Genomic DNA, 25,282 nt, shown 5'->3' on the forward strand with positions numbered 1-25,282 from the left:
ATCAATGTATATATGATACACCATGCAAAGATGGCCGCAATTTTCACAGATCAACTCAAGTAGTTTCTGACCACAGATGTCACTCCTCCAATCACGTGCAAGTAAATTTAAAATGCTGCTACACCGCGATAATTGTAAACACTGACAAAGGAATTTCCGAAACGCCTCTGTTTTCTTGTGTGGCTTAATAAAACATCTATGAAGCAACCCCCCCGAGTGCTGGACTTTTACTGCAAAGTGCGTGAGTCTGGGAGCATTGATATATAGATATATAGATATATATATATATAGATAGATATATATATATATATATATATATATATATATACATATATATACATACCTTTTCGTATTTTGGCATACATACAATTTATTGCACACATTGTATATTCAGACATAATAATACAAATTACTATAAGCTATATTTCATTTTTTTTAAAGATCTTTTTAATATATTTTACATACTGGTGTATATATATATTTTTTATTATTTGTTAATTTTCTTTATTTTTATTTTTTACAATATTGTTATATATTAAAAGACAAAAAAATGAATCATTTTCCTTTTTTATATTTATTTAGCACCCTTTTTACTGATTCATTAATTTTGCAGTCTATCTTTGTTATTTTGAGCTGTTCCTGGATCTCTTCAGTCGGTTCCCACTTCCTGTTCTCTAGGTGAGGTAAGATTATTTTTTAATACCTTTAGGTGTTTTAGAGTTGCAGGGGATGTTACAGGATTAGTTTAGATAGTTTAGGTTAATGGTTTTTATTTTTTTGTTTTGTTAGCATTAGAATTGTGCTGCAGTTGAGGAAGTTGAGAGGGTAGGCTTCATTGTATCATAGTTAGAGATTTATTGTGTTTCTTAGCTATGTATTGCTTCTATGTGTTTTTCTTTTAAATTGTATATTGCATTGGAATATTTATGGGGTTTATGTGTTTCTTTTACACATTTTTCGTCTGGGTCATCAGAGATGCCATTTATTCAAGAAAATTATCTTGATTATTTAAAAAAAGAAATCAATGTTACTTTTCATTTCCTTTTTCAGTTTTCCTGAAGCATTTTTTGCTATTTCAATGTTTCAGATTTTGGATGGTTTCCATGGATTGTTATTAATTATTTCGAATTTTATTTTACTCTGATATTTTTTTGCTTTCATGGGGATTTTTAATTTTTACTAATGGATTACTTTTGCATGCTGGATTATCATGGAGTTTTATCTCTTCAGTTACAATACTATGAGTAACTTTTTTTAATATTTAATGGATGGGATAGATTACAGTATTGTGTTCTATTACAATGTGTTTATTATAAATTATGTTTTTATGCTGTATCTATTTTAAAATGCATTTCTTATCTTTTGTTTCGGTATGAAGTGTAATTTGGTTTATTATTTATGTGTTAGTATATATCTCAGTGTGTACTGCTCAGTCTTGGAGGATTTTACGTTTATTTTTTATTTGAAAGTGAATATTACAAATATTAAAATAATATTAATAAATAAATTAAATAGTTGGTTCTACGTTTCTTTAAGGTTGGGTTTGGTGTTTTTTAGACTGGTTCATCTACGGTAGGACTCTTGCTATTGATTCTAGGTATGATATGCCTTGATTATTTGCAGGGAGTTGGACTTTGCACTTTAACATGTTGTGCATTTCTTTGGTTTGTACTGAGACTTTAGGTTTAAGTTGTGTTAGTGACTGTGCCATTCTTTGTCCTTAGTAGCTTTGTTACTTTTTCAGAATTTCTAAATTTAGTATAGATGGCTTCATACTAGAGAGCACAAATATGTATGTTTTTATATATATAGCTCCAAAGGAGATCATGTGTCAAAACCGAACCAAAAGAGCTATGTAGTTGCAAAAACTGAAATTGTGGGATAGTACACATTCATCCCTCTAACTGATACAAAAATGTGCACTTTCATAGCTGAGCAAGCTATTCATGAATTTCAAAGTCTACAATGTCAGATGATGGCAGACATGAAAGTGTGGCTTTACACATCAGATATCGGCACAACTTGATACCATTCACTTAACAATGAGCCCAAAAATGGTTGCCACTTTTACAGTTATACTAAGGCTATCCTTTTTATTTTCGACAGATGAAAAACAGATAAGGAGGATGAAAACTAGGAAGGAAGCAGTACTTTAGGGACGAGAAGTAAGAGATCGACGTCAGAGAAAGGGTGTGATTGAGGCAAGAAAGAGAACAAATTAAATTAGAGCAGTGGCGGCTGGTGTACACGGGGCGAGATGGGCGTCGCCCTGCTACCCTGTGGGATTAAAAGAAAAATGCCTGATGGAACACTGAACAGTTAGCAATAAATTGTGCTGGCTGCTCATGCTCGGTAAACAAACATATGCAAAACTGTTTTTTTCTTTAATGGGGGGGAAGGATGGCCCTTGCTCTGTGCATGCTTTTTTGGCTGGGTAAAAATTTCTTCGACCTGCAGCCAAAAAGCAGGGCAGTGACGACACATTGGTGGGCGCAGCCTGTGTCTCACTGCCAGAATAGCATTTTGATTTTGGGCGTTATTGGCCTGGCCCAGGGAGGAGTCGGAGGCCTTTCATTAATTACAATGGCTGGAGGCGGGGCAGTCTGGCTTAGAGATATAGAAGTGGGGGGGTGTCAGTGGCCTTTACCTCTTCCACGAGACCCAGCAACAGTGGCTTCTTTTACAAGTGATTGGTTTGCTGGGGTCTCGGGGAGGAGTCCAAAGACCAAATCCAGAATTTTCGAGTTTGGTTTGTGCCTGCGTGCTAATCGTTGCTATTGTCACGCTGTCTGCAACTATGCACTGAAGTCCTGGAGCCCGGCTCGAGAACGTTGAGGTGACAACAAAGGTAAGCGACCCACCCCTCAAGAACCTCCTAATTATAGGGGCACTGTTTTTGTCACCTGCGATTACTGACGGGGTGACTTTGAGTCCCTGCTGCCGTGCCGTGGCGGTAGTTGGGGGGTGGCTTTCCTTTACTAGAGACACTGTCATGGTGGCGTACATTGTTAGTTTACCCTTTTAGGCCCTGCCATGCTGGGCCTGGGGGTGACTTTCTTTGAGCAGTACTGGCTTTGACTCAGGCCCTGCCATGGTGGCGTACGTTGGGTTGGGCAGCCTTATTTAAGTATCCGGTTGCTGGCAGGAGGAGCCGCGGGGAAAGGAGCGAGTCAGAAATAGGGACGGACTGCCGGCAATCTCACAAGTTCCTTCGAATTCCAACAGGGATTGCAGGTCACAGAACAGATCGCATCGAGACCCCCAGTGTCCAGTACAGACACCCAGTCGCTCTCCAGATCACTCTGTAGTCCTCCAGCTGAGTGCTCCACTAGGCCAATGGTGCCCCCATCTCAGGCGCTTCAGGGATACGGCCGCAGGTGCAAGGGCCTGGGTCCCACACCCCAATGTAGTCTGCACTGCCCTGCACAATATTGGGGTCGCGTTGAGCTCTGCAGGCGCTGCTGTGAGCACTCATTGAGGGCCGTTTTCAGACTGTCTGCTGGCTCTGTCAGCAGCATTACGATATCACGAGTAGCTCAACGGTAATAATTTACTATAGTTGAGTAGTGATGTAACACATTTTAAACAAATCCATGCACTAAAGAACTGCACAGACGTTTACAGAGTGTCCATATGGCCTGATGATCAGTAGTAGTAGCGTTACTGAAATAAAAGATCCTACGAATGCACCAGCAGTGCAGTTGTTCCATTTTGCGATTAGAAATGTTAGTGATGAAGGTACCGTGCCGGCCCGTGGCAGTAGTTGTGGGGTGGCTTTGAGGCCCTGCCATAGGGGCATATGTTGTTGGTTTGGGCAGCCTTTGAGCCCTGCCAGCCGGCGCACACTGATAGGATATTAAAGGCTGAAAATGGTGAAGCATGCAAGCATGCAAACCTTTCATCGTGTATTTTAAACTATAAAAAAGTAAGGAGAAATTCTCCTTACGTTTTATAGTTTAAAATACTCTTGCATGCTTCACCATCTTTCGCATTTAATATTCTATCAGTGTGTGCCGGCAGGCAGGGCCTCAAAGGCTGAGAATGCCAGGCACGGGAAACACAATTCGAGCACCTGCAGAATTCTAAAATTGCCTGTTATTTTAATGTATGATTGTTTTAGGCTAACCACTTCAAGTCTGGCGCTCATGTTTTTGAGCTTAGCAGATATGCACATTATGTATTGCAACGCCACACTGGATTTTGGATGCGGAATGTCTGTCAAACAGGTACCATCCCTTAAATTACCTGAAGCAACTCCATGTCCCAATCTCATCAAGGCTGAGACTGAGGTTTAATCCCTAGAGCATAAACAGACGTGTGTCTTTCCCACCATTAAGCTCCCACATTATGCATCATTCACAATCTGGTTTACCTCTTCATAGTTGGGTGACATACTGTTTTCAATGTGGCAAACCAATACTTAAGTATTCAATTATTTTAGCTACAAAGGTAAAACAAAAACACACACATATTGATTTCACAAGACTCCCTCTTTTGCACTTGACCCACCCTATGCCATCCTTCTGTCTGATCCCCGGTTCTAGACAATCACATCAGCGCACACTGCCCATTCAGCATGGCAGCTTGACTCCAATCTGTGTATTGCACCCAAGCACAGCAAGGACTGACTGCCTCCAGCGCAGTGTTGCATGCCTACGCTGCCAGGCACATGAAGTAAGTAAACATGTGCGGGTTGTGACTGGGTCACTTCTCTTACCCCACTGTAATTTACAGCTTTCGTTTTTGAAGTCATCTCACACAAGTATTGGATTTTTCCAATGTACTGTATACAGGCTCTACAGTCTCGCTGAAATGCAGCTTGTAATATATTTACAACATGACATGATTACAAACCGCTACATCAAAGACAGGACTATTCCAAAGCAAAAATACATCTACACTGTAAAATAATTTGTGAGTTCTCGTCCAGGAATCGTTCTGATGCCAAAAACAAATTCATATTTTTGTCTGTCTTGATTTTATTCATGGGACACGTGTGTCTGTATGTGTACGACTATGCACTTTCCAGTAACACATAATTGAGCATAGATAGAGTTTAGCATCATATAGAAGAGAAAAAGGAGGGAAAATGTGTAATATTTACCGCTGGAGTTATTTTCGTCACACAGATGGCTTAATTATTTTTTCAGTTGCAAGGAAATGTGTGAGTAATGTCCTAAAAGGCATTTGAAATTTTAACAGTTGAACCACTGAAGTTGAGTGATTTCAAATTATAGCATGGATGGAGGCAGTGTATAATTTAAATCCCTGGAGGGCTTTTCCATTGGCTTAACTTTTAGGGACACAATTTCTTTAGGATTCTTTCCAGTGAATTATTCATCCTCCTCTGTACATTCAAGAAAATTGGCTAAAATGGCATAAGTGATTTTGGCATTGACCTTTCACTATAGAAAATCCTTTTCATTTTGCCCAACCAGAATTCGATGGATCTCTTTTGCCATCTAATTTTTAAAGTATTTGCAATGTATGGTGTTATTAATGGTGTGAGCCTTGATGACTTTATCAACCAATACAGTAAAGAGACAGAGATGTGTTACAGGTAGAAAATACTTAGAGGGCCTGTTTCCATTGGATATGTGCTCGGCTTGAGGGTCATTTTGCAAGCAGACCAGTTAGAGGACTGGGCACAATATTTATATGTTTCTAATGTTTTCTTCACACTTGGGCTTTAAAATACTATATTTGGATCCCGTTTTTTGAACAATTTGGAGTAAATATGTGGTGTAAAAGCCACCATTTGAATCCATTTTTTTCAAAATGTTCTTGCGGGGAGAAAACCCCCCCGCACCCTCCTTTTGCAGTTCGGTCTCGCTCGCTTCGCTCGCTCAACATGCTAGGTTACAATTTTTCGCCTCACCACTTTCAAAATCCACCAGCCACCCCTGAATTAGAGGTGAGAGAAACTGCGAAAGGCAGTTGATTGAGTGAGTAAAGGTGGAGATTATAGTAAAATCTGAAGACTTATTGACAGAGACACTGATGGAGCCTGCTGTAGTAAGAGTCAGCTATAGCTTTCCCAGTATAATGTGACTGGTCACGCAAAGCAGATTCCCATGGCATCTGCTGCTGAACTGCTACAACTATCATTGATACAGAACTACCAGTAGCAGGCGTACACATCTGGCTATCTATCAACTGTCTGGGTTGGCGTAGTCAGAAACAAAGAATGTCCAAAAGAGTTTAGTTATTCTTCACAATCCCCTTAGTTACTTGATGATTAGTGCACATTTTTTCATACAGTTCAAAGTGTATAAGCAAAATTTTAATGTCTTATAATCCTTACTAATCATATGCTAATGCTCGTGTTAATATGTACATAAACACATATGAAGAAGTTACACTTTACACAATCGAAATGTAACCATTAACCTACGAAATATTCACATTAACCAAGTGTGCATTCTTAATGTTGGTATTACTGTGAGTAGGCCTCATTTGCTAAATAGCCTTTCACTGTTAAACATAATGTTGATGTGAGTTCACATGTTCCTTCTCAATTCAAGAGCAAGATAAACATCACAAGTTAGAAGAGTAGCTCATTGTTTTGCTCTAAGAAATGTTAGAGCAGAACGGAGTAATTGGAAGTCGGTGTGATTTACACCGTGCGTGAGGATGAGAAAGCCCCTCCTGTACCATGTAGTCTGGACCAGACTAAGAAACATCCAATGTTGAGCAGCTGTGTGTGTTTTTGATCGATGATAAGAACTGGAGGAGTTTATCTGTTTTTTTATAGCCAATTTTTATTGATACTAACAACAACAATGTACAACAAGTTCATCGTCCACATGTCGGCACAGTAGTTACAGTGCGTAGGAACAACCAATAATCTCCACACCCAGTTCATGATAATCCCACCACCTGCCCTATATCTTCTCATTTTGCAGGGGCAACCCCTCACCTCATATATAGGCCATTCTTGCTGGGCACACCAGTCTACCCCCTCCTCTACTCCGCTACAGACGGGGGCTCCGGAGATTTCCACTTGCGAGCAGTATTTAGTTTGGCCACCAGTGTTGTCACACATATAAAAGAGTGTTCCATCCTTCGTCGCTCCCCCTCCTCCAACGACCCCTACAGAGCAACACTGGGTGTAAGGTCAATCTGGCAGCCAAGAATCGCAGAGAGCTCCCCTCAATCTCCTCCCAGAAGGGGACGAGTCTTGAACATGCCCAGACCATGTGGAAGAAATCTGCCTCTTTTAAGCACCATGGGTGCATAAGGCTTGGAAGGCCCTGCCAGCTCGGTGAATTCACTAGGGAATTATGTACACAAGATGCAAAGAGATAAGTTGAAGCATTCGGAGGCACATGGAGATAGCTATTTCTCTGGGGGCCAATCTGGCCTCACACCAGTTATCATCCTAGAGCTCGCCCTTCACACCACCCGCACAACCCAAGGAAGAGGTCTGGAGCATTAATAATGAGTGATTGATAAATTCGGGAAATGGATGTTTTACCCAGCCTCCCCATCAAGTGTTTGGCCTCAAGGGGGTTGAATTCTGGAACTTTTGTACCAGGGGGAATAGCTAACAAGGCATGACACAGCTGCAGGAATTGGTAGATTGTGTGCGGGAGAGCTGGCATTGCTCTTGCATTTCTTGGAACGTCTGCATGCCATCACCACACCATACATCTCCAAGGTGAGGGATGTCTATTCTGTCCCACCTCGCAAATTCCTGCAGCCCGGCGGTGTGATGTAACCATGTCCCCTGACACAGTGGGGTCAGCCCGGTACATCTGCGCTCCTAGCCAATAAATCGGAGTGCCACCCTCCAGCACAGGAGATTCACCCATGTACAGTCAGGGAGGACCTGGAGGATCGGGGTCCAGTAAAGCAAACCCAGCAGCCCATCCAGGCACAGCAAGGTCAATTCTACCTGATAAATCCGGTCATCCCACCCAGTTGAACCAGTCATGAACAGTAACCAGTTGCACAGCTTAGTAATAGCCATAAGGTCCACCATACCCATTCCTTCATCGTATGGGGAGTGTCAACCATTAGAGGAAAACACAAAATGGGGACTAGAGGAGGTTTAGAGACAAGCGAGGGTATACTCCCCTTTCTCAATTAATCAAACACACAAAAGCCCTCAGGTCTGGATAAAGAGGTAAGCACCAAAACTGCAAAAAGGCATCCCTTTAAAGGACAGTTTCACGCACCCACTACGCCTTTTAGCTAATATTGATTTGGTAATTAGTAAATAACCTCCTAGCAACTAAAACATCCCTGAGCTCCTCCCTCTCAGTGAGTGAGTCGAAGCCCGCACCATGACTACGTTTCATGGTGGAAGGAGGTTCCCCAACGATGAAGCATGCCAGCTCTGCTGGGTGAGGGAAACCGTCCTTTAAAGGGACGCTTTTTTTCGGTTTTGGTTCTGTTTCCTCTGTGTGTTTGAGTGTCAACCATTAACCAAGGCCACAAGTGGGTCCAAAGACAGGTGGCAAACTTCAAAGCCTGTGCCTGGAACCACCCCCTAGGGATAGGGTGGGGAAAGTTTGGAAAAATATGTGAAATGCACGGCAAGATTATCATTTTTAAAAAGGCCACTCACCCCAAGGCATTCAAGGGCAGATGACCGCACCGCTTCGAATCTCTGTTCATCCTGGTAAGAAGTGTGGTCAAGTTAAGGCTCCAGGACAGATTGCTGTAAGATTCAACAGGGCCTGCGCATAAGTCTCCATTTTAAACTACACGTTTAAATTTGACATCTTTTTCTAATGTTGACTTTTTACATGCTTTGCACTTACACAATAGCATACTTAGAAATTGTTCTGCATGCAGCACATTTATTAGTAGGCACATTATCATGTCATTCATACACTCTGTCCAAGGCTAGGTACATTGAACACAATGCCCTTTCATTTGCTTGCCTGGCTGGAGGCATCTGAGTCTCAAGACAAACAACCACATCAGGTCTGCAGATTTGACACAGTGGGACTGGAACAGCGCTTTAATTATATATACTGCCTCTGTGCCACATTTTGGTAGAGACACACTTCTTTTGCTTGGATTGTCCCGGAAAGTTGTACACTGTGACTGAGATGCAGCCCTGCTGAATCTAACTTTCGTCTAGCACAGGACAAAATCATGCTATACACCAGATCGGCTTATAGACACGTTATGTTATTATTTTTTATAAGAGCTCAATTACCCATAGGGCGTCTTGGCACTAGCTGAGAAATGGCCGAGTGTTATCCCATCCATGTGATCTGATATTGCATTGAGAACAGCCCGGTTTTCAAAGCCTTTCTGCAGGGCAATAGATTTGGCATGGTTTTGATGTATAGAGGAAGTGCATTCCAAGCCATTGAAGCTCTCAACACAAAACCCCTGCCTCCCCAGGACATGCGCTGGACACTGTCACCAAACTGGCCGTGGCTGACCGGAGGGACATACCCGACCAGTACCAGTTGAATTTTTTCTCATAAAGGCTTGTTCTTGGTCATGCAGTGCTTTGAATGTGATGCAAACTGCATTAAAAACAATCCTTTGTCTAACTGGACACCAGTGCAGATCTTTCAAATCCTAGTGATAGACTGGTATTTGGGAATTTTAAAAAAGAGCTGGGCAGATGAATTTTGCAGTATCTGCAGCTTATTTATGACTGATTGATGGACATTGAGGTATAGTCCATTACAATAGTCAATCTTTGCCATCACTAAAGCAGTGACGACTAGTTTCTGCAACTGGGCACATCATACGCAGGTATAGTTGGTAGGGTTGTCCCAAGAGATCTGGCTGAGGATACTCCCACTATGCGCTCACTGGTGTAAGTAGAATTTAGGCAGGAGTATAAGTATGAATTTATTTATATAATCATGTAATCATACAGTAATGTAATAATGGTTGAACTGTTTATCTTTTTCATCATTCTTATAAAGCTGGCAGCAATGCTATGTTTCATTCTACTAATAATTGTAGTTCACAATCTTTACAAACAAATACAATTGCTTCAATAAATGTTTGAAAAACCAATTTGTATCTTTATTGTGTCTCCATTGGGCCTCCCTGAGTAACAACAAAAGGATAGATCTGTTTCAATGATTTTCTTAGGGAATTAGAGTGGTCATGTTCTGAGATTGCAGATACCATTTGGTACCCTGGTATGGTTAGGGCTCAGATGTGGCACTGTGAGCTAGCTAGGAATTAGGCAAACATACTCTGATGATATGTGTGGACCCCATATTCTGATGGCTTTGTTGTCAGGATACACAGACCTACGTAATTTGTAGGAACCGTATGACAAAATCTGGGAGGTGGTAAACATAGATGGCTAAATATTTAAAAGACCGATGGTGCATCAGGATAAAAGCTTGCAAGGAACAGCTACTCTTGTCCCCACCAATAGGTATTAGTAAGGATTTAAATTCAATGATCTGCTGTCCGAAGGCCTCCACGAACAAACATAGGATTTGCAGAGAGCATGGACCTGAGAACTGCGGGTTTCCCAGAAACACTGAGATGTCGTCAGCATTGCCCCATTCCAGGACCAACCCTTCACCCTAGAATTGCATCGAAAGTGGTGCACAAAGGGCTCTATCACTAAGGCAAATAAAAGGAGGGAGAGGAGACAGCCTTTGCACATGCCTCTATGAATTGGGAAGGGCAGTTAGCAGGTTCTGTTAACCCGTACCTGGGCGGTTGGGTTGACGTAAAAGAGAAGAACGAGTCAACAGAAGTGACATCCCAGTACTGCCCTCCGCAGTACTACCTCTAAGAAGGACTAGGCAACAATGTCGAAGGCTTGCTTGAAATATATTAGGAGCAGTGCCGTAGGACCTTGGAGGCGGTGGGCCTGAGAGAGGACCATCTGGACCCTTTGGTTACAGTGTCAAGTGCTCGGTTTGGCATAAATCCACACTGATCCAGATGAACCAAGTAGAGTAGGGTACTGCTAAGCTGATTAGCCAAGACTTTTGCAAACACCTTACCATCAGCATTGATAGGAGAGATAGGCCTGTATGAGGCACATCTATTCAGTGGCTGACAAGGTTTAGGGATCACAACAATAGTTGCCGTGCCCAACTCAGGGAGAAACACGCCCCAGCTCCCTCACTTTGGTGTATAGCACCAGGAGGTGAGGGAGGAGGAGAGGTTGAAATCGCTTGCGAAAAACTCAATCGGAAATCCACCAGGACCTGGGGTTTTCCCCCGGGCAATGGCAGACATCGCCGTCCCGATCTCCTCAACTGCAAATAGTTGATCAAGATCCTAAGCCAGGGATGGGGAGGTGCACATTTCTCGCGGAGGCCTGGGTGTGTCTGCATATAGTGCGTGATAGTAGTCTGCAAAGACCTGCATTACTTCTGGAGCCTGTTCACTGAGGCAACCTTCTGCGTCATGAATTGAGGGCACCACTCTAGAGGCAGTATCCCTAGTTGCTAGGCAGTCGAGGAGCATCCTGGGCTTACGCCCCTGCTTGTATACAATGCTGTGTCAATGTCCTCCAACACTGCCTGGCCTCTTCCAGGGAAATCTGTCTTAGGCTAGACCTCGCCAGTGTCAATTTGCTGTCCAGGGCAGCCGAGAACCGTCAACACACCTGCAGCTTCAAAGAGAGGATATGGGCCTCCGGAGCCATCATCTGCGACAGTTTATGTGCCTCCTTACCCCAGACATACCCCTTAATCAGCCCCCTAAGAGTAGGCTTGCTGACTGCCCAGAGAGTCCCAGCTGAGGCCATTGTGCTCTGGCTCACCTGAAAATACGAGCAGATCTCTGTTTCTACAAAGTTGGAGCAGTCTTGGTCAGCGGAATACCAGACGTTAATGCACCACATGGGTTGCAGGGTTGCCAAGGGGGACCCTATCCATAAAGGAGGGGGGCATGATGCGATATGCCCTGGGAAAAGATGCCAATTTCCATGAGCTGGTGGACGTCCGTTGCCGGTATGAACATACATGGAGGTGCCATGTTTTCCATGTGTCGCAAAGCCCATTCAAGTCTGCCCAAGAGGAGAGCTGCCAGGAGTGTGCTTGACACTCCGGTCGAGGAGAGTCGGAGGTGTCATGTATGGGGTCAGGAATGGAATTAAAGTCATCCCCTATTAGTGTGACACCTTGAGGAAGGGTCAGCAATAGAGCCTGTACTGTCTGCAGCGTGAACTGGAGTTGCTGCTGAGGAACATAGACCGACAAGAAATTGTAATGCCTGCCCTCCAGTGGACCCTCAATTCCCACATATCGGGCCCAATTCACAGAACTAACTTAAGACAAAATCCTAAACTTACTACTTTTGGTATTCACAGGAGTTAGGATTTTGTCTTAGGTTTGTCTTAAGACAGACTTAAGACAGACTTAAGACAGACTTAAGACAGACTTAAGACAGACTTAAGACAGACTTAAGACAGACTTAAGACAGACTTAAGACAGACATAAGACAGACATAAGACAGACTTAAGACAGACTTAAGACAGACTTAAGACAGACTTAAGACAGACTTAAGACAGACGTAAGACAGACGTAAGACAGACTTAAGACAGACTTAAGCTAGGATTTTGTCTTAAGTCTGTCTTAAGTCTGTCTTAAGTTTGTTTTAAGACAAACTTAAGACAAAATCCTAACTTCTGTGAATACCAAAGTAGTAAGTTTAGAATTTTGTCTTAAGTTAGTTCTGTGAATCGGCCCGATCACCCCTGGGGATCTTCATGGGAGGCAGAAACCACCAAGGGGAACTCTCTGTGCAGTAAGTAGGTTGTAGGGAGCTTCGGGAAACCCAGCATTGAACACTTCATCATAGCCGAAGCAACCTAGAAAGGGACAGTGCGTGGCCAACAGGTGGGTTTCTTGAAGCATAAGCAATTCTGGCTTAAATGTCTTCATGTATCTGAGCATGGCCGATCGCTTAATGCTATCTAGCAGACCATTAGTGTTCCAAGATACAACCTTAACTGGCATCAACAGGGGGAAAACAAGAAGCGTGCTTTTTAGCATAGCGTTTTGGTAGGAGGAGGGAGCGCTTCCTCTGAGTACTATACATGGAGAAGATACAGTGGGTACACAGGTGCGGGTTGATTTGGAATTGGCACATCGAAGCAATGAATATGTTAATGTCACATTATAGTAAGCAATATAATTATCAATTTAAAATGGTAACTGTCATTATTGTTTTCATTGTAACTTCACAGTGACCCCCGAAGAAGGGCACCTGATTGCCCGAAATGCATTGGGTTTTTTAATAAAAGCACTGCCTTGGATGAATTGTTGCACTGGTCGTGCTCCTTTTTGAGGTCCGGATGGTCACGATTGGAACATAAGAAGTTTGAAAAATGGCAAATAATTCCGCGTTTGGTTGAACTCAATACAGTTCAACTGAAAAAGAAATGTTGAGAAAATGGTTTAAAAAGATTAAGTGAGTAAAAAAGTATCGGAAACAAATCTGCCAGGACGGCGCTCCTAGCTGTGCAACCAGCAGGGGCGTAGATGACGCCCCATCTTCATAATTGCAGCCCCCACATGGTAACACGAGGGGGTCCAGTGGGATTCAACCACAGGTAGAAAATCAAAGGCGGCATACCAAAGTGAGCACAGTGAGTGTGTGAGGAACATGTCAGTGATGTAGGTGGTCAAACCTAAAAGAACAAACAAAACAGCCAAAACAACCCCTTCCTCAACTTCTTCTACCCCATAATTTCACCATTGAAGCATCTGTTGTCCCATCTGAATACATACTAACAAACAAATGGGGCCTAGAGCTACCAAAAAGCTTCCAGTGGTCCCCACAGTAAGGATTCAATTGCCTAACAGCAAATATAAATATTTCATATCAGTGTGCCAACAAAGAGGTAGTGTTAGACCTGGCAGCCTTGGCGTGGGTTTCGCCTGTATTTTTGCCTTGACTCCTGTGTTTTTACTGTGTGTTGTACATCGTTTTTGCTGGTCTAGATGCTTTGGGCACTCTGCCACTGCTGTTCAGTGCTAAAGTGCAAGTGCTCCCTCTGTAAATTGTTATCATGGATTAGTGTTTCCATATTTGGCTGTTTGGTTTACTGTTAAGTCCCTAGTACAGTGCATTGTGTGTGCCGAGGACCTGTAAGCCAAATGCTGCTAGTGTGCTTGCAAAAACAACAGTTGATGGACAGAATGCAGAACAATGTCATACATTCACACCAGTATAGAGATCTGGCCTAAATCCATCGTTTTTTTGCTCACCATGCCGTTCCAATTTGAACCCAGCCATATGTAAATCAGTCTTGAACCTGTGCCTCATGGGAACAGTCAAGCCCAAACTGCCAAGCCAGGTCCTCCCTGGACTGGAAACAAGCATACTAGTACCGGTTTCGGGGTTTCACCCCTCTTCAGCCAGGATAGCTTGATTCCAGTGGCATGGAGAGCACGGGACCAACGTCTGGGCATACCCGTCCCACTCGGGGTGACAAATGCAAAAACAACAGTTGATGGACAGAATGCAGAACAATGTTATACATTCACCCCAGTACAGAGATCTGGGCCTAAATCCATCGTTTTCTTGCTCACCATGTCATTCCAGTTTGAACCCAGCCATATGAAAATCAGTCTTGACCCTGTGCCTCATGGGAACAGTCCGGCCCGAACTGCCCAGCCAGGTCCTCCGTGGATTGGAAACAAGCATCCTAGGACTGGTTTCAGGGCACATCCACACCGCTTTAAGATGGCCGATGTATTTCTATGGCCTCCGTGACCGCTTTCGGGATCACGTGACTCAATTTTAAACTTTCTTTAAGTGGAGCCCATGACTGTACGCATCTGCAGCAGTATCTTTTCACTCGCATTTGCGAGAGTAGCATGTTACTAACCTCTGGTGCACCGCCAGGTCAGTTACATTTTTAGATCTCGGCTTTCCCCCGCAGTTGTTTTATTCTAACTCCCAGTTTACACTGGTACTTAGCGCATTGTATTTTTGCCGCAGGTGGCCCGCCCTTGAAACACAGTTCACTATTGGCCCTTCGTGTTACAGCTATGAGCATTTTCTTCTTTCATTGCTCACACTTGGCATTCCTTTATCACTTCACTGGTTTGAAATTGTACACTCTGTGTTTTAGAAGCTCGTGGCTAGCCGCCGTTGTTCAGGGTACCAGCATTTTGTGTCATTTGAAGTAAGTGCCACCCATTTCTAAGGTCTGCATCACTCGTGCTTAGCACTCGCGTTTTTTCTTTTGGGTGTCGCGTTGTATCTATCTACACTCCATCACCAGCACTTGACTTCGGGGGGCGTCTAGGTGTGTGTTCATGTTACCAGTCTCGCCTTCTGCATATTCCACTGCTGTTCTTTTGCGTTTTGCACTTGTTGATATGAGTTTACATGCTTATTTGTGAACAGGATGTATATTTCTCTATTCTTGTGATTTATGTTCCTTGGGGTGATGCTGGAGTTGGATGGCTCCTTTTGTTTTTGTATAAAATCGGAGCATACTTTTCTGCATTGTTACCACATAATCGAGATATATGTTCGTTCTTTACCCACCCTGGCCCCTGAGGAAGGGACACGAGGTCCCGAAACGTATTGGGCCGAAGGACATCAATCGCCACTCTCTGTTGACATCGCCATAATGCTGTGACTGTGAAATGTTTTTTATGCATTGATTATCATGAAGCAATGATAATTGTACTCGCATACATTGAATGATGTTTAAATTCTTGTTTCATTGAAAGTAAATGACAACCAATGGTGATATCATTGTGAGACAATTGTTTTGGTTACATGTTGCATGAGATTGTGCAAACATCTGTGAAAATTTGGTATAGTAAGTATCTTCTCCTACCTGTGCACACGGTTTATTCCAGACACACTGTCTTGAATCACAATACAAGTGTACCCACTTGCCAGACCCTACCCTTCCCTTGTCTTACATGTGAGTCACCCCTAAGGTAGACCCAAGACACCCCTCTAGGCTGGGTGCAGTGTATGTGAAAGGTAGGACATGCCCTGATGTGTGTGGCATGTCCTGATAGTGAAATACTGCCAATTTCGGTTTTCACTATTGAAAGGCGATCTGTCCCATGGGATAGAATGGGGAGTTTACTTATAACATCTTATAAGTATAACTGCCTATGGGAACAAGAAAGGAAAGAGGAGTTTGGTATGCCGAACTCAGAATATAAAGATGTATCTTTTAGTCACTGTGATTTTTATATGCTGGGTTTGAAAATACCACTTTTAGAAAGTGGATATTTTCTTGCTTAGCTATCCAGTGTGCCTCTGCTAGGTTTGTTTATGGACTCTCTGGCTTTGGAGTGAAAGGAGCTGGGGGTTGAGGTGTGTCCTGTCTTTCCAGGGTGAGTCAGGGCTCGTCTGAACAGACCTGGGCTGTATTCAGAGTAGGGGGAGGAGATTTCTTTCACACCTGAATGGCCTGGTCTGCCTAGGGCAATGCTGTCTCCACCTCCTGCCGGGAAGCTGCACCAGAGAGGACGGACCTAGATTTGGCTGCCACCAGAGAACAAAGGAATTTGTACTATAAAAAGTGGGGCCCAGACTTTTAGATTACTTTTGGAATTGAAGAGGAACTTCTGCCAAGGAGAAGAGCTGGGAAAACTGAAAGAGAAGTACTGCCCCTTTGCTCTGTGCTGTCTGGGGTTGGCCTGCAGTGGCTGTTTCTGCTAAGGAGAGGCTAAAGACTTTGCTGTGTGCTGTGTCTCCTGCTTGAGGAAGATCTCCAAGGGCTTGAAGTAGAGCTTACCTCCTGTTTTGAAGTCTAGGGAATACAAAGACTTTGCCATCAGCTCTCCTGAACTTCCTTGCTGGAAGTTCTGACCTGCCAAGAGGTGCCTGTGACTGTGTTGGGTCTCCGGAAGTTGTTCCTGTTGTTGGGAGCTGGAAAAGTAAAGCAAATACGAGAAGCCCGGTGCATCCGAGGAAACCAGTGCAGCGTTTGCCCGCGGCTGGAGAAATCGCCACATTCTGAATCCTGTGCACCGATCTCCGAAGTCAGAGATCACTGCACCGATTCCAACGCAGGCCCTGTTGTGTGGCTACAAGAAGCAATGCATCATGGGACCACGTCTGGAGAAACCAACGCAGCGACGTTGCCACCACCGCATTGAGGACCGACGCATCCCCGATCCTCAAGCATTGCACCGGGGCACCAAGTCTAGGAGAATGCCAGGGCCGCAGTAAGAAACCAACGCATCACCTCCCTGCATAGTAAGGAACTGATGCATCACCTCCCCTGAAGTAAGTAACCAACGTATCTCCTTCCGTGGGCGTAAGGAACTGATGCATCACCTTCCCTGTGGGTGTTTTTGTTTGTGATAGTGACGCATCCAAGGTACTTTGTGTTGAAAGTGTTGCAACTATAGTTTGCTATGGACAGAACTGTTTCTACCTTTTAAAAGTCATATTTTGATTACTGTATTGTGGATTTTTGTCGTTTTGGCCTTGTTTGGTTTAGATAAAGATTACTTACTTTTCTAAACTAGCGTGGTGTCCATTTGTAGTGTTACTGTATTACTGAATGTGTACATAAATGCTTTACACACTGGCTCTGAGATAAGCCAGTCAGCTTGTGCCAAGTTACCAAGGGGCTAAGCAGGGGTTATTTTAGAAGTGTCTCCCCCTTACCCTGACTAGGAATAAGGCTCCCTACTTGAACAAAGGTGCAAACCATTGCCAACTAGAGACCTCAATTTCTAACAGGTAGTCATAACAAAACCTGAAGCTTTAAAGAGAAAAACAGGTATAGGGAGGGAGTTAATCTGTTTTAAGGCAACATCGCAACCTGATTGGTTCCATTGCGGAGAAGCTGGTGGTAAGAAGTTCCTGAGAGTGAATTCAACGCTTTAATTGTGTGTCTTAGAATAGTTGTTAGGAGATCCTGTCCTGACTTTGCTGAGGGAAGAGACATGTCTCTCACTTTTCTGAGATTTCATATTCTCAGTACTTGAGTTATGTCTTATTTACCCTGAACCTTAACTTGGTTCACTTCAGACAGACACCTTCTGCTTAGCATTTCCCCCTGCCATATTTAGTTTAGGGAAATTCCTTTATAGAACTGATGCCTTCTCTGTTTTGCATTTTGCACTCTTTAAATGATTTATGTTACCACTTCCTGAAATTATATTGTTGGGTGGATTAACAATACTGACTTGTGAATAAACATTCATAGTTTGGAAACCATTCGCTCTGTTGTTCTTGTGGAGCCAAATGGGTTTCACTGTAATTTGACTTGTAGTACTGATGTTAGTTCCCAGAGTACACATAGAGCTAATACCTAAATGTCTGACTACAGCAGAGGCCACAGGCAGCGCTTAATTTGACCCGGTGGTTTCCGGTGCTCGGTACCAATACTTAATTGTGAGTGCCGGCACTTATGACAGTCTGCCAAATTTATTTATTTATTTATTTAAGGTTTTTGTAGAGCGCGTAGTAACCCTTGAGCATCCCAGCGCTTAGAACCTAGAAAATCAGGAGGGAACAGTAGCGGAAAAGACAGGAGGATCAGGGGAAGAGAAGAGTTTTCAGGTCTTTTCTAAAATGAAGGAGGTTTGGTTCTGTTCTCAGTTTCCGGGGGAGACCGTTCCAGAGCTTTGCTGTATTTACCGAAAAGCGGCGGCCTCCAGACCGGGCTTTTTTTACTCTGTGAACGGTAATGAAGTTCTCGTGGTTTGACCGGAGTGGCCTGGTCGCTTTGTAAGGAATGATGAAGTTTTTAAGGATGGGGGGACCTTTATTGTGAAGAAGTTTATGTGCCAGGCAGAGGGCCTTGAAAACCACCCTCTCTCTGACTGGAAGCCAGTGAAGTTGCTTCAAGACTGGCTTTACTGATGATCTGACCGGGGTGTTCGTAAGAAGTCGGGCAGCAACGTTCTGGATTCTCTGTAAGGTGTTGAATGTGGCCTCCGGGGCTCCAAGATAGATTGCATTGCTGTAATCCAGCCAAGACAAAATAAGGCCCTGGATCAGCAGTTTCCGGGAGGTGGGGGGGAGCAGGGGAAGCACCTTCCTGCATGACCTAAGAAGTCCAAAACAGACTCCCGCCGTTTTTTTTGCCTGGGATCTGAAGGTCAGATCTTTCTCGAGCCATACACCCAGGCTCTTAACCTCGTCTTTGGGAACAGGGGGGTCACCTAAACAGGCGGGCCAGGTGTTGGGCGGCAGGGAGGGCCCTTTTTGACCAAGTAACAAGATCTCGGTCTTGGACCCGTTAAGTTTCAGTGCTGAGGTGTTCATCCAACCATGGATTTCAGTGAGGCAGCTGTAGAGATTGGAGGGTTCTTGGTTGGGGTGGGAAAGGGTCACCACCAGCTGGGTGTCGTCGGCATAATTGATGATCGTCACTCCAAACGGGGTGACCAATTCCTCCAATGGAGACATGTAAACGTTAAATAACGTCGGGCTTAGTGAAGAACCCTGCGGTACTCCACAGCGGAGGGGTACCGCATGGGAGTGGCTGTCATTCTCCCAAACTTGGAAGGAACGGCGATTGAGTAATGACGCGAGCCACTTCAGGGCCGTACCCGTCACTCCGATGTCTCTTAGACGCTGGATTAAAACCTGGTGATTGACAGTGTCGAAGGCCGCACTGAGGTCCAGGAGGATCACTGCCACTGATCCCCCTGTATCTAAAATGCATCTGGCCTTCTCCACTGCCGCCAGGAGGGCGGTGTCAGTGCCCTGGCCAGGGCGAAAGCCTGTCTGTGAGCTCCTAAGCAAGTAGTTAGTTTCTAGAAATTGTGATAGCTTTTTGTTCACTAATTTCTCCGTGATTTTGCTATTTCCTGGGAGGAGGGAGATTGGTCTATAATTGGCTAAGTCCTGAGGGTCCAATGAGGGTTTTTTTTAGAAGACCTTTGACAACGGCTGCTTTCCAGCTAGGAGGGACTTCTCCCTGCAATAGCGAAGCGTTGATGAGGGCCGTGAGCGGAGGGATAACAGTGGGAGCCACTTTCTTAAGGAAGCGCAAAGGGACCGGGTCGCTGGGAGAGCCACTTTTGATTGTGGCAAACATCTCGGCTACCTCTTCTGTGGTTACTGGACCGAAAGTGTCAAGATAGGGTGCAGGGGTGTCAGAGGACAAACTGTAACAAGGGGGGGGGCTGTGGCTGTCATCGCCTGTGCAGCCTACATCGATAGATGGTAAAGAGGCGATAATTTTTGGATTTTCTCATCGAAGAATGTAGCCAATTTGATACATTTATTTTCCGCGGATTTAGGGTCCATGGGTTTCACAGGGGGATCTGGGACGTGGATAAGTTCTTTTAGAATGGTAAAAGTTTCCTGAGCGGAGCAAGATGAGTTTTTAATTCGTTCCTCATAAAATGAGCTCTTGGTTTTATGAAGAGCAAGTTTGTAGGTTCTTAAGGAAGACCGGAACGCGGCTTTCTTATCTGCTGACTTATCTTTCCTCCATGCGCGTTCCGTCCTCTTGCATTCCTTCCGAAGAACATTCAGTTCAGGGGTGTACCAGGGGGAAGGGTTGATTCTCTTGGCTCGTTTAAGAGTGCTTGATCGAGGTAGGAGGCAGTCCAATGATTGGGTGAGCCAGGCATTAAATTCAATGTCGGCAGTTATGGGGTTATGAGTGGGGGAAGGGGTGGATTCCCTGAGTTTGGATGCCCATTCTTCTGGTACAAGTTTGTGCCAGCGCTTGATGAAAGTTCTGATTTTAGGCAGTTGGGGGGGGGGGGTTGGGGGGGGGGGGGGGGAGTATCAAGGGGCCAGTCAATGGGGATCAGGAAATGGTCTGTCCAAGGAAGCGGGAGGGGCACGCGGGATTTAAGGTCATGAATGTTAGTGAAAATCGGATCCAGTAACTGTCCTTTGTCGTGGGTGGCCTGTAAATTCATTAAGCAAAGGCCAATGGACGAGAGGTCCAGCAGCAATTCGGCTGCGGGGGTGTGAGTTGGATCCAGAAAGTGTAGATTGAAGTCTCCTAATAAAAGGAAGTTAGGAGAAGTCGTTGCCTTGAGAGTGACGTAGTCAATGAGCCTGCTGGGGAACTCGGCGAGCGGGCCTGGGGGGCGGTATACAAGCAACCCAGACAGAGACGTTTCTGGCGAGAGTTGTACGTTGAAATGGCAACTTTCACAGTCTTTAATATTGCCATCATCGATTCTGCAAATGAGATGATCTTTGTAGATTATGGCTAATCCACCTCCTCTGCCACATGGTCTATTCAATGCGCAGATTTGGTGGCCGGGAGGGAGGGCGTTAACAATATCAGGGCCGTTGTTGGAGGTGAGCCATGTTTCTGTGAGAAACAAGATGTCGATGGCGTGATCTACAATGAGAAGGTTTATCTCGTGGGCATGTTTGACGAGCGACCTGCAGTTGAGGAGGCCAAAATGTAGGCCATGGCGTTCTGTCTCAGCGCGAGGCGGGTGGCAGAGACTACAGCAGGTAAAGAGATTATCACCAGTATAGAGGTAATTACAGGTGGAGTGTTTACGCGGATTCAGTGCCAGAAGCATGTCCCGGGTATAAGTGAGGCAGTGCCTAGGACAATTGGGCATAGTGCCCGGGCCTAGGGCCATCCGGTGTGCACACATAATTTTATAAGGAGAATGAAGGTGTGGTCTCCTGCACCTGGTTTCCCTCTCCCGCGTCAGCGCTGACCTCGGCTGCGCGGGGGGGTCAAAGGTCAAGGGGGTGCCTGGCGAGCGTCGCTCGAGGAACACAAAGGTAAGATAACACAGTGACAGAGTTTATAATTTTAAAAAGCCAAACAGCTAAAGTCTCCCGGCTGTGCCTCAGGAGTCAACTAGGATCTAAACGCCGCTCATATTCAGCGCGTTTATCTAGTTAGAGGGGGCGTGGCTAAAAATGGGCGTGATTACCCGTGAGTGGAGATTGGCTAACTGCACCTGGTTTCCCTCTCCCGCGTCAGCGCTGACCTCGGCTGCGCGGGGGGGTCAAAGGTCAAGGGGGTGCCTGGCGAGCGTCGCTCGAGGAACACAAAGGTAAGATAACACAGTGACAGAGTTTATAATTTTAAAAAGCCAAACAGCTAAAGTCTCCCGGCTGTGCCTCAGGAGTCAACTAGGATCTAAACGCCGCTCGTATTCAGCGCGTTTATCTAGTTAGAGGGGGCGTGGCTAAAAATGGGCGTGATTACCCGTGAGTGGAGATTGGCGCCTGCACCTGGTTTCCCTCTCCCGTGTTAGCGCTGACCTCGGCTGCGCGGGGGGGTCAAAGGTCAAGGGGGTGCCTGGCGAGCGTCGCTCGAGGAACACAAAGGTAAGATAACACAGTGACAGAGTTTATAATTTTAAAAAGCCAAACAGCTAAAGTCTCCCGGCTGTGCCTCAGGAGTCAACTAGGATCTAAACGCCGCTCGTATTCAGCGCGTTTATCTAGTTAGAGGGGGCGTGGCTAAAAATGGACGTGATTACCCGTGAGTGGAGATTGGCGCCTGCACCTGGTTTCCCTCTCCCGCGTCAGCGCTGACCTCGGCTGCGCGGGGGGGGTCAAAGGTCAAGGGGGTGCCTGGCGAGCGTCGCTCGAGGAACACAAAGGTAAGATAACACAGTGACAGAGTTTATAATTTTAAAAAGCCAAACAGCTAAAGTCTCCCGGCTGTGCTTCAGGAGTCAACTAGGATCTACTAGAAATGGTGGCACTATTTGTCTAATTTAGAGATGCGCTCAAACACAGTTGTTTATTAATTCAGTGTACATTAAAACCTGTCACCCAAGTCATTCTTATAGCTTTGGGGGCCTGTAATATTCTGAATTGTCACACTTGTAGGGTGTGATGGTTAGCAGCTGTGTTGGTACTGTCATTGGCAGTGCTGGCAGAGGCAACAGGTGGCCCAAGCCGCAGTGGCCCCCTGAACAGGGATCCGGAACTTATTTATTTTTTTACAAATTAAGGACTGCCCAGAGGTATAGAACATTGTGCTGTATTCGAAGTAATTGATTGAAGGGATACAATTAACAAAGTAACAGCAGGTAGTCTGCAACTGTCTTTCCTGCAGTGAGATCATTCACCATAGTGCACACTCCGAATCTTTAAACCAGCAGTCTGGTACTCGCATTTCTTCTGCGTTCAAATGTTTTTTCATTAGGCCTTTCATCACAATTTTAAAAGTTCTACGCGCCATCTATAATGCGTGCTGTTATTACTCAGATTATTGTTTCGCAGTTTACCGACGATGACAAGATGAATAAGCTGCCTGATTAAGAACTTGCGAATACCTGATCCCAAGAGACGTCAGTGTGAGGGCCATCTAACCTAGGGTGTGCGCTGTAGCCAGCATGCAGGCCTAATTGCTATCAGGCCACGTGGTGGTGAGGGCAGCGCAAATAACATGACACCACAACCGATGTACAGGTCTGGGCCGGAAGTCCCGAGCGACCTCCGCCCGTTTATTTATAGTCTCTCTGGCCACGCCTGGCCAGAGAGTGTTACATTGTGTGTATGTGCTTCCTGGGGTCGTGTGATCTCTCAACGACTAGACCGTTACATCCCATCCCAAATCAGTTCTTTTCTTTCCGGCCCATCTGCGCACTCCACGCAAACTCGGTGAGCTGGCTGTTCGGCTGTGGATTGGGACGCAGGTTATATCTGTGTCGCACTGTCCCCATTCCCCTGGTCGGGCTGCCAGTTCCGGATTCACCTGTTGGCTCTGGTGTGTTGTTCTCCTCCGTTCCCCTTGGGGGCTGGGAACTTGGTTGCAGATCTTCAGGGCAACAGATGCTTGAGTCATTGACAGCCATGTCGGTACTTGGGGCTCTTTCTGACCTCAGGAGATCGTGTTCTGTCTCCGGAACTTCTTTGAACCAGGAGATGTTTCTGGTTACTATTTCGCCGTTCCGGTCCACCGTCACTGCTGTGCCTCTGACCTCCTGCACCAGCCATGACCCTTCTTCATAGGGTGTTCGGAACTTTCCTCCTTGTCTTCGGTTTCTTATCAGAACTCTGCACCCTAGCCTCAGAGTCCGACTTTTCGCTCCTCTCCGTTGGCTAGCTCTGACGTTGGTCATGGTTCGTCGGCGCTGAGTCGCTGACGAGTCATACGGCACTGGCTCCCACTTGTCAGACACCGGAAAACTGTCTCGCCGAGGTCCAGCCAACATTAGCGACCACGGGGTCCTCTGAGTCGTGCAGTGCGGCGTGCTGCGATACTCGCGCAGGAATTTCTGCAGCTCGACGTCTGGGTCAGCTTGTTCCACTATGCCTATGCGCAGGATCTTATTTATTGTTCTCATAAACCTCTCCGCCTCACCGTTGGCTTGAGGCCATTGAGGGGTTATGCGGTGGTGTTTTATTCCAAGCCTCGCTAGGAACTCTTTGAACTCACTCCACTGGAAGGGGGGTCCATTATCAGTTTTGATAGATTGGGGCAGTCCAAATAGTGCAAAAACTTTCAGGAGAGCCGGGGCTAGATGATTGAACGCCGTGGATGGTAGTATTTCCACACACAGGTATTTCGAATAGCTATCTACAAGCACCGCAGTGACCCTCCCGTCTGGGAAGCTCCCAAAGTCTAGACTCACTCTCGCCCAAGGGGCAGGTGCAGGGTCTTCTGTGATTATTGGGGCTGGTGCTTCGGCAGTTCCAGTCAATTGGCATGCTCGGCAGTTTCTGACTATCCGGTCTACGGCCTCCTCTAGCCTGGGGAACCACAGCTTTTCCCGCAACCGGGATTTCATTCTACCGGCGCCTTAGTGGCCTTCATGTGCCAGGATAGTGATTCTGTCTTGTAAGCTTTGTGGGATGACGATCTTCGATCCCCTCAGTAAGATGCCGCTCTCCGTTGTACTGAGCTCGTCTCGCACTCTCCATATTTTCCCGAGACGTGTCCTTTCTGTTTCGTTTCAGCCTTGGACGTTGTGGAAAAAACCATCCCACGTTCCTGTCCTTATGGTGTCTACCGTCCGTTTGAGGACCATGTCTGAAGTCATGTGTGCACCAACTTCTTCACAGGAAACTGCCTGGGGACACGCCCACTGGGACACCATGTTCACAAAGTCTTCGGTTCTCCGTTCTTGTGACGCATCCGCACCTTCCTGTTGACTCGGGTGGCGAGACAAGAAGTCCGCTGGGTTTTTGGCGCCTGGGCGGTAGGCCAGTTCCATTTGGTACTGTTGAAGTTGTATCGCCCACCTTTCAATCCGCGGTGGGGGATGTGGGGCCGTTCCTCGGAACAGGGGTAGTAGTGGTTGGTGGTCAGTCACCACTCGAAACGGGTGTCCACTGATGTATAAGTGGAAATGGTTGCATGCCCACTTGATGGCGAGAGCTTCTCGCTCAATTTGTGAGTACCTGGCTTCAGTCGCAGTGAGTGCCTTGCTGGCGAATGCTAGCGGTACCCTGGTTCCTGGTTCTGTCTCTTGTGTCAGCA

At 45.6% G+C, this 25,282-nt stretch overlaps 1 protein-coding gene across 2 annotated transcripts in view; it reads right to left on the reverse strand.

Annotated features, from left to right (window-relative positions):
- The window catches only part of KSR2 (kinase suppressor of ras 2), a 1,474,574-nt gene that overhangs the window by 911,669 nt on the left and 537,623 nt on the right, over positions 1-25,282 (reverse strand). The window contains exon 5 of one of the 2 annotated variants that reach the window (XM_085636250.1): positions 8,573-8,665. The exons of the other annotated variant lie outside the window; for it this stretch is intronic. Within the exon in view, the coding sequence (XP_085492376.1) occupies positions 8,573-8,665 (93 nt within the window). The remainder of the gene's footprint in view (positions 1-8,572; positions 8,666-25,282) is intronic. 2 annotated transcript variants of the gene reach the window in all.

Source organism: Triturus cristatus, chromosome 11 (assembly GCF_964204655.1).
Source record: "Triturus cristatus chromosome 11, aTriCri1.1, whole genome shotgun sequence".
Taxonomy (NCBI): domain Eukaryota; kingdom Metazoa; phylum Chordata; class Amphibia; order Caudata; family Salamandridae; genus Triturus; species Triturus cristatus.